Source organism: Rhododendron vialii, chromosome 8a (assembly GCF_030253575.1).
Source record: "Rhododendron vialii isolate Sample 1 chromosome 8a, ASM3025357v1".
Taxonomy (NCBI): Eukaryota; Viridiplantae; Streptophyta; class Magnoliopsida; order Ericales; family Ericaceae; genus Rhododendron; species Rhododendron vialii.
In genome coordinates, this window is record NC_080564.1 from 24,238,419 (window position 1) to 24,248,681 (window position 10,263).

The window sequence follows — 10,263 nt, forward strand, 5'->3', positions numbered from 1 at the left end:
GGGGCTCTCTCTCTCTCTCTCTCTCTCTCTCTCTCTCTCAACCACAACTAGCGGCATCTCCTCCACGGCCACCGTCGATAACTTTCTGGGATCCCCAAGAGTCATTTCATGGGATCATAAACACATTACAGCCATAGGGTGTCCAGTTATTCACGTTTTTGCTTGAAACAGTTGATTTTACTAAGAATCTTATCTAGCCTGGAGATCTGTTGCCACGGATGGTTAACGGGTTTTGGTAATTGCTGGGCACGCTTGGTGGTGTTGGGTGTTGTGATTTGTTTTAGGGAATTCGAATCGATGAGAAGGGTGTTATACCAAATTGGGGTATTGATTGTGGTTATTAGTGAGAATACCAAAAAATTAGTGATGGGTTTGACGGTAGCAGTGGTTATCAATTTCTGAGTATACACGAAAGTCCTTTTTTGACTCTCTTTAGCCCTATGTCTCTTATTCCTAGGGGGTCTTCCTCCACTAGTAAGATTTTTCGGAAAACTCTATTTATTATGGTGTGGATGGCGGTCTATATTTTTTGATTTTAATAGGACTTCTTACAAGCGTTCTTTCTATCTACTATCATCTAAAAATAATCAAGTTATTAATGATTGGATGAAACCAAGAAATAACGCCGTACATGCGAAATTATCATAGATCTCCTTTAAGATCAATGAATTCCATCGAATTGAGTATGATTGTATGTGTAATAGCATCTACTATACCAGGAATATCAATGAACTCGATTATTTCAATTGCTTAGGATGCCCTTTTAGCTTCTCGGGTCTATTTCTTAGTTCAAGATCAGTCTTACTAACTGGAATCATAGAATTAGTAGAATCAAAGAATTAGTAGATCTGTTTGATGAACCTACTGGGTTCTGAAAAGGGTTTCATTGGTGGGCATGAAAAAAAAAACTTAAAGGGTGTGTTCCCTAAGCGGTCGCATGTTCAAAAATTCGAATTTTATGAAGGCCAAACATTTTAAACTTTAGGGCCACCAGAGGTTACTTTGTCCGATCATTAACTTCAGGGCCTCAGAATTAGTCGGAGTGTTTGCAAGTTGGCTCGAACATCCGCTCATAAAAATAATGCATCCAATTGGTTTGAACAGTTATTGCACTCGTGCACGTACCCACGGACAGCCAATATGAGTCTATGTCGATATCTTCCTCCTGTATAGTTTTCCTGCTATTAGTTTTGCGTTTTGATGTTTGGGTTTTCGATGTATTATTTATTTTCTAGGAGAATAGTATATATGTTGAGAGAGAGAGAGAGAGAGAGAGAGAGAGAGGCAAACAGTGTGAGAAGTTGCTAGTGTGATTTTTTTGACGTTCTTATCTTTTCTTGAAAACAGGCAATAAGCCAAGAAAAATTATTTGGTGGACGTCATGAAAAATTGGCAATGAGCTGGGTCTTTTAACACTTCTGCTCACAACGTCAAGAAAAATTATTTGGTGGACTTGGAGCATCACTGCCACATGATGCCCCAAGACCAGCGAATAATTACTCCAAAATCAAAGCTACAAATCTGAAAGTTACATTGCAAAGCCTGAATGTCCCCAAGAATGGCAGCCACCTCATGCATCTGCTCGATCTTTCTATTAAGCATTTTGGCAATGAGTTGAGAGTCACCTTCCACCCGAATGCCAAGCTGTGGTACACACCGTAAAGCAACAGCTTCAGCAACAGGAGCACTGCTGCAATGCTGCACATCTCAGAAGCCAAAAACTGGCCATATCCATCGCGAACCACCTCTCCAACCCCTCCTTGACACCTCTTGCTCTTCCACGCCCCATCCACGTTAATTTTGACAAAACCCACTCGGGGCCTGCGATACTCTGAAACTTGGTTTACATTTGCCAAATGATACTCCTCGACACAATGCAGCGCCAACCGACAAACCACATCTGCGGATTGCGCCTCGCGTTCGAACTGAGCGTTATTTCTGTACTTAGTATATGATACAAATTCTTTGAACAGAGCTAAACCATATACCCCTACCATCCATCGGTGGCTCAGTTGATAAAAATAGATGTTAAAATTTTGAAAGATGTAAAATATGTTGGTTTTATAAGAATTATCACAAGCTACAATTACATCAATTCACTACTTTATATCACAGCGTAATTTACAATTCTGCAACTAGAATCTGTATAAAAGACTACACCCTGTATAGTTTCTGGAAAGAATCACATGCAACCAGAGGCTTCAAAGTAGGGTAATACTATGAACTTAATGGACAAAGGAGCAATAGACATCGGAGAATGTTCACGAACATGAACTGGATTCAGACTAGGAAAGTCTCCACCATTGGTAAGTTGTAATGGTTTTCCATTTAGTAACATGGTTTTGCTGCGAAGATCATCATCTTTTGGAGTCAGATGGTACTCTTCTCTGAACAATGTTCCATCTGATGGTTTGCTTCCAATCCACGACACAGTTCTCTTGAGGCCGTGTGCAGAAGACTTTCTGCTGTTATTGGTCATCTCATTCGCGTGTAAGTTGATGTTCATACTGTTGTGAACAACGATATTGAACTCGGTCTGGTTGCTTAAATTGATCAGAAGCAAAGTGATTCCTGCCTGTAATAAGAGGACAATGATAGTTAAGAAAGATAAAAAGAAGCACGGTGACAAGACTAAAAATGTCCTTACAATAAATGTAGGGACAAGGACTTGAATTGATCAAAGGCACAAGGACTTGATCTTTATGTGTCCCTCATAGCTGGTACTTACATTGAAATGATGCAACCAGTTGTACTTAATGAACAGATAATTCGTACATGAAAAATTGGTGACAGTGTTTCCAGAAAGAAAAGAAATATAGGAAGTCAAGGAAGCGATGCAATGAGGTCTAATCCTTTTATCAACACAATTGAATGGAAATAAAACTCAACTGAAGTAAGAACAATACAAAAGATATGAAAACTGACTTGCATGCCTATAGTAGTTAAATGGGCTATATACTAACAAGCAAATGATAATTGAAGTCAGATATTATGAACCTAAAATAACAAGATGCAAGAAATCGAGCTTGAATACGATAAGGCGTGGCATAAAACGTACTCATATATGATATTAGACTTCCTTCGAAAATGTTATTACTAGTTCTGTTTCCATACATAACATGCCAAAAATAGTCCACACCAATTAAGTAAATCGAGATAAATCACAACTCAGAAGTACACCAAGTTTCCAATGTTCATCTGTTTCATGGGACCCCAGTGTATGGGCCTGCCTATGGGCCGTGAGCACTCATGTCAAAACTAATAAGGATTTACTGCATATAAATGCTGGTCTGATGGTCGTAGACTCATAACAGACGTGATCAAGATGGCAACCGCATGACAGTCTTATGAACACATAGCTCTGCTTGGTTATTCTTAGAGCTTGTCCCACATTGATTAATAATTTCCAAGACTTAATGAGCCTGAGCAGCCAATTGGTCTAGAGTTGGATGCTTTATAGATCCGTACATAAAGATATACACATTCATCTCTTTCTCCTTTACCTTGCCAACGAAATAGTCTTACTACATGAAAGCGAAAACAACACTAAGAAACACTGTAATGCTTCCCAAAGTAATTGTCTTATACATGAAACGCTAAAACAATACCAACAAGTACAGTAATGCTCTTACTCTTCCTTTCGAACAATGGGCATAAGAGCGTAAATATGGTGAAGCACTGGTATTAACAGCAAGAACTTCATTTCCCATCAGCCGATGCCACAAAAGTGCACTGCAGAGGACCAAATTTCCATAGAAGCAACTGATCAATGTTACAAATGAACAAACTTTTACAATACTTTAATATCGTTTTAACCATACAACTACTTTATTAGGGACAAAAAATAACTATTGTCTTGCCTGTAGTAATCGGGATTGGGGACGAATGTGGTGGTGTCAAGGAGACCATAATTTCCACCAACTAAAGTTTGTCTGCAATATACTCTAGTACCATACTTTGCTGCCATTCCAAGCTGATCTAAGTACCTAAATTTAACATGTGAAAAAGTTGCAAATGAATTGCCTACCTTTCTATGACAACGATGCAATTTTTTTTGCAGAGATAACAAAGCAAGATTACCAAAAGCTGTTAATGAAGGTGTTAGATACATTTCGGCCACCACTGTTGTATGCCCCACCAGATTCTCCAACCCAAGCAGAAGCCCAAGGACCATGTGTTTCAACAGTTTGTTTAAGGTCACTGAACGTTAGTGATATCTTGCTCAAATGATGGGGATCCAAAATTCTACTCACAAGGTCACGATCAACACCTGAAAAAAATGAAACTACAATTTCACTGGCGTGGAATAACAGTTGTTTCATAGGCTTTTATGTCAATGTGTTACAAACTAGTTTGATTGGTTACAGCGTACGACCAGCCTCGGTTCTGCATTCAGTTTAATTAGGTCCAAGTTTTACACATCTTTTTACACTCATTCCTATCCACAGAATAAAATAAAAAACCAGTAACTGCCTCGCGATCTTCTGCAGTCATATCCATGTTTTTTGTGCTATTTTAATGTAAGTCCAAGTTACAATGTCTGGCAGCTACCACAGCTCTAAACATAACATATACTACGTCACATTTTTAGTTTCACTGCTTGAATCAAACTGGGATTAATTGTATCAAGATCAAAACCTAGAAGATATATTTCTGCTGATTGTTTATGACTATGAAGTAAGTGAATCCAAAAGAGTAGGAATGAGAATGTCAGTTTCATAGGTTAGTATGAGAAATTCTTCATTCTTTCTTTTGAACCACTTGATGTCCACTTTACAGACGTGCCATATTTGCCTTTCTGCCTATTCTTTTGTTTGGGCTGCACTTACCACACTCTTATTACATTAGGTAGTGTATCCTAAGATTCAAGTAGAGAAAAGAAGAAAAAATGAAAAACAGAAAACAAAAGGAAAAAAATGAAAAACAGAAAACCAAAAGGCAGGAGAAAAGAAAACAACAAAATACAGAGAGACAAAAAACCGACAAGACAAGACAAAAAGGAAAAAGAACAAACACCAACTGCATAAATCGATACCTCACTTTTAGAGAATATATATTGTGGAACCTTATCAAGTTGAACCACTTACCCACCTGCACCGAGATTGTATATATGATGAGTCATGGCATTGACTACAAGTGAGCCTGAAACCTGAAGCAGCATATTATACCATTGCTTATCATAGAATCCTCCAGGTGCCACAAGTAATGGTTTTCGGTTGAAGTTCTTATACAACTCATCGATCATATTTTTAAGCTTGATCAAGTCCTTTCCATACTGTCCAACTCCAACACTTGCACCAATACCACTGCCACTTAACTCATTGCCTGCAGCAGTGAAGGCAAGAATAAGAATGCAGAAGATCACTGTGAACCGGGAAACAAAGTGATTTGAGGACAATAAGGTACCAAATTCCCATGAATCTACATGGTGGCCTTTGGAAATAGTGTACTTAATGAAGTCATTCGCATTACTCGAGTCCCAATCTCCTCCCCAGACACCACTTTTTATTTCGTGCCTACCGTATAGTGCATTCAGGCCAAATGTCACGAGCACTCTGTCACAAAGAGCAAAAACAATTCGCATTTCTGTGAAAATAATGAAGAAGTAACCATGTAACCTAAATGGCAAGGGTTTTGGTGGAAACAGTTCATTAGTGATCTCCACTTATTGATTTCTTCTGAACCAAGTGGAAGAATGGAAAAACATGCACCATAAGGCAACCACAATCCTCAGTTGCTAGACAGATTCTCTGAGGAAATTTATTTGCAGTAACAAGTAATTCCAAGAGGATGTTATGCTAATTGAACTGCTTTATATGGATTAAATACAAATTCCAAGAAATTAAGCTACACGATGAACTCTAATACCAAGAATAGAAAATCAGAATGGAAAAAAGGTAGGACTATATCTTACCCTGTCTTATTGAAAAAGTTGTTCACTTCATCCCACCTTTCCATATGTAAGCACCCCTTTGAAAACCCGAATAAACCATCTCTGGTTTTTTTAAAGGGATTGCAAGGGGATTTTAAATCTCCTACATCATAAAGTACTTGGTCCTGCAAAGATCCTCCTAGTCTTATTCTCAAACCCTTGAAGGCTGGTTCACAACAAGAAAGGAATGTACAATTAGATAACAGCAGTAATCTTATACAAAAGTACCAGAAAAATAAATCACTCAATATTATACATCAGGCTCAGAGTACTCTTAAACATCGTAAGAGAAGCTACTACTCTAAATGACATGGACTGACTGACTGAGCATTTGAGCTACACAAACCTTGAATAGACTTGGCAAGAAAAGGATGAGATAGGTCCTGAAAAGATTGAAAACAATACCCAGCTGTTTAGTTGTTGTTTTTTTTTATCATAAAAACAATATGCACATTGTTCAAATTTAGAATGCTGATCAATTCCAACTTAAAGTGAAACTATATCACTGACGTTACCAGATTTATGATGGATGAAGATCCCCACGGACATTGGTTGTAGTTACACTTATCATGAGGCCACCAATCGATTGTCGCACAGATATAGTCAGCATCTGTATTAGTAACTGCTTGAGTTCCATTGACCACAATCACGGCATCTTCAACATTTAGAGCCCAATTAGCAGAAAAAGATGCCAGAAAGAGAAAGATTGACGGGTAAAAACTCATTTGTGGATCAGTTACACCAGTTCTGTCTCATCATACTACAACAAAAAGTCAGAAGAGCAGATCAACTTAAGGTCTATATGGCTGCCATTGTCTGCTTTTGTAAATTAAAATGACACAGAATCTTCAAATAAAATAGTTTCCGACAAATTAACATATATTTAACTCTCGCTCAAATAATGTGCATAGAAATCCGAGTGTCCATAGAGAGAACCAAATCAACCAGTTGCACAAGGATCTTGGAAGCTAAAATTGTGGAGAAAAGATTTGTGCAGGTTTCAAATCAAGATTTACAACTAATTAACAATTGTTTCATAAGAAACTCTTTTCACTTGTCCTATCAAAGCAACAGGAATTCAAAGAAGATGCAAAAACTGGAAAGCTCGAACATTGGGATAAAAAAAAATCCAAGTTGATAATAGCGGCATGAACTATAGAACAACTTCATGTTGCAGTGACGATCTAGGGGCCATAAAGGGCAACCACACCCCAAAATTTTCTTCAAGAGCCCGAAATTTACCAACAATTAGGAAGATAATTGCCAGATTATAAGGGTTCACACCCCAAAGTCGAAATCTTAAACCCAACCCTGGCCACAAGGTCATGCCTGCATTCATATGTAATGTATTGTCCTGTATTTCTTTTTGAACTACTGAATTGTCATCGAACTTATCAAGACAGGTTACAAAAATGAAGAATCATATCATAAACAAGGGGACTAGGGGACGAGCCAGAATCTACAAAATATCAAATTTCCATGTGAGAAATCAAAGTGAGTGGGGTATGTTATTCCCTGTGCCCTCAGGGACAAACAAATGTAAGTTTATCAATCACCATTTTTTTATCGGTGGAAGTAATATTGTTAGAATAGTTAGATTAGCACATTGGAAGATGATTTGAACTCATGACCTTCTTTCTCCTAGTACCGAAGTGCAGGCCTCTTGGCATTTATCAATCACCATTTCTTCTACCTACCTTATAAACTGTTAAAGCAACACTACCCACTTGAAAACCCTTACTTAACCCAATGTTTTCGTCACCCATGCAAAATAATGAGATTGATCAGACATCATAGCCACCTAAACGTAGCATAATTATTGTAAACGGTCAGTATTTTACCATCCATCTTAATACGAATACGACAATATCAAGTCTTTACCACTGTCCAATCAATCACTTTTCTGCATGAATGATTTTTTTTTTTTGTGTTGGTAACTCAGGTGTCATGGCCAGCTTACGGGCAAGGATGGAGGGAAATGGGGGCACGTGCCCCCGTTCGAAACTAAAATAATTTTGTTATATTTTTGTATATTTTGCATAATTATGAAATTAAGTATGTTACTACACATAAACACGTGCATATATCTTGAAAATATACATACAAAACTAGTTTTATGTTTCAATTTTGTCATATGGTGCATTTATACTTGTTGGTTTTCGAACTATTTGTCTATTTGGATCGATTCTTTCTCAATTGTAGTTATTTTTAACCGTCTAAGAGCAATATTTTAAAATAATATCATTAATAAAACTATATAGATCATTCTAAAACTTGTCGATGTTCATGTAAAACATACTCTCAAATTTTATCTGAGATTTTTTGCTTATTTTTACATAATTTAAGCGAAAATATGTGTTATATATTTTTGTTGCTTGTAAAGCATGCCTTAATTGTGTATGATCTTATTATAGTTAACTAGAAAAATAAATTTTCGTCACTATGATTAACAAGGTGCCTCCATTAAGCGACATTTCTGAATCCGTCCCTGCTTACGTGCACCTCAACTAATCATCGAGGTACTTCTAGATTTACGTAACCAACGTCTTGGATGGTCCCATGATCGGTCCCCTATTACATTAGACGTGAGAGTATCTTGATTCCACAAGAAAAACCTCTATAACATATTAACATCTGAAACTCCGAAACAACGGACCGGGGGAGCTGCAGCATGCTGTCCCGGTTGAGTGGGACCCGCTATGGTCTCCGATGATCAGAAACGTTCATTTCGTTGAGCTCATTGAATAGAATTAGTATGCAAAAAATCAGCTCGATTAAATATCATTAAGTGTCTAATTGAAACCTGTTTCAACTACCCAAACCTGGCACAGAAAACTTAAAGAAGCTGTTTTTTTTGCCTGCAAACAGATCATACCATAATTGTAAACCGACGTCAAAGCCAGAACAAATTCAAGAAAACTAAGGACAACGCATATGAAAACTGACCTCAACCCACCTAGAATTCAGCACCAACTGTTCATACCATAATTGGAAACCGACATCAAAAGCAAAGCCAGAAGAAATTCAAGAAAATTAAGGACAACCCATGTGAAAATTGACCTCCAGCACCTAGAATTCAGCACTAACACCAACGAGGAAGCTCAATTCCCATTTCCCAAGATGAATGTCATCCAAAACAAGAGGGCCCCTAAACAGAGTTAGTATCTGATCTTGGCGTTACTGATATAACAGTCCCACTCAGGCGCAATAAAACTCCAGCGGACGAAATGGGTTGGAGTTAGTTTTGTGGGATTTTGCTAAGATTTCGTTTATTTTTTTGCTGCAGTTTCTACATATGTGTCCTAGAAGTTAAGAAATGGATACAAGTGGGTTTGTGTAAGTTGGAGGAAAAAGCAGTGGGTGGCTTTTTGACGACGGTTTTTATGGGGTTTGCTGAGATTCTAAGCTGTAGGTGAGGAGGAGGAGACATATCTTCAAGTGGAAGCTTAACGCCTTCACCAACCAACCCTCCATTTGGAAGGAAAGTAAAACTGGGAGAAAAGAGAGAGAAAAAGTTCAAAGAAAAATGAGAGGGAAAACTTTCATAATATATTGTTCTCAATGCTAGAACATCGTTTATTTTCTCTCATCTTTCTCTCCAAATCATATACTCCTAATTGAAGAGAACTTTTCACATTTTGTTTCTTTCATTTTTTTTCCTTAATAAGAACAAACAAACCCAAATCTTTCGGATGAAGTATAATACCATATTACAGCATTAGTGTCGCAATGTTTTAATATGTAACATTTGTCATAAGATCTTTATTTAAAAAAGGTGGCAAATATTAGTCGCAATCAAAGTCAGCCCTTCACTTTTCAGGGACATGAAGGTGACACCTATATCTATAATGAAACGTATAGGTCTGTTCGCTCTACTCTTATCGTAATTATAAGCATCCCTCACGAAAACGAATATTTGAGGAAAGAGTATTTGTATTACAGCATCTCACACTCGTTGGGAAAACAAAAATCCTCAGATACAGACAAATGCGAGATTGGGGCTGGCGCCATTCAAGGAGAGGAGAATGATTTTTATTTTATTTTTATTTTTTGGAAGAACCGTGAAAAAAGGAATTGCGACAAAAGAAAAATGAAAAAGACGACGAATTAGAGGAACAAGATTAGAGATTAAGAGAGACGTGAAGAAGTTAGAAATTCAAGAGGTAACTACTCATTGATTTTTTATTTTTTTTTCTAACTTGCTCCTTTGTTCTAGGGTTTTAGTTTGACTCTCTTCTTTTCTTTTCTTTTTAAAACGGCAACAAGAACTATATATACTTTGCCTTAGAGTTTTAGTTTTTGAACTCTTAATGATACATAATACATGGGTG

At 37.3% G+C, this 10,263-nt stretch overlaps 1 protein-coding gene across 2 annotated transcripts; it reads right to left on the minus strand.

Moving 5' to 3' along the window:
• Positions 1-1,961: 1,961 nt before the first annotated feature.
• Positions 1,962-9,435, minus strand: LOC131298108 (heparanase-like protein 1). 2 transcript variants are annotated; one of them, XM_058323410.1, is made up of 10 exons: positions 8,889-9,435; positions 6,448-6,692; positions 6,279-6,315; positions 5,915-6,098; positions 5,407-5,555; positions 5,092-5,325; positions 4,081-4,270; positions 3,861-3,986; positions 3,633-3,732; positions 1,962-2,575 (listed from the first exon to the last, which is right to left on the minus strand). In XM_058323410.1, exons 2-10 carry the CDS (start codon positions 6,655-6,657, stop codon positions 2,183-2,185), a joined length of 1,623 nt encoding a protein of 540 aa, XP_058179393.1. In that variant the 5' UTR covers positions 6,658-6,692; positions 8,889-9,435; the 3' UTR covers positions 1,962-2,182. The 2 variants fall into 2 exon arrangements, with proteins under 2 accessions (XP_058179393.1, XP_058179392.1); XM_058323409.1 differs by having other exon boundaries at positions 8,879-9,435.
• Positions 9,436-10,263: the final 828 nt, after the last annotated feature.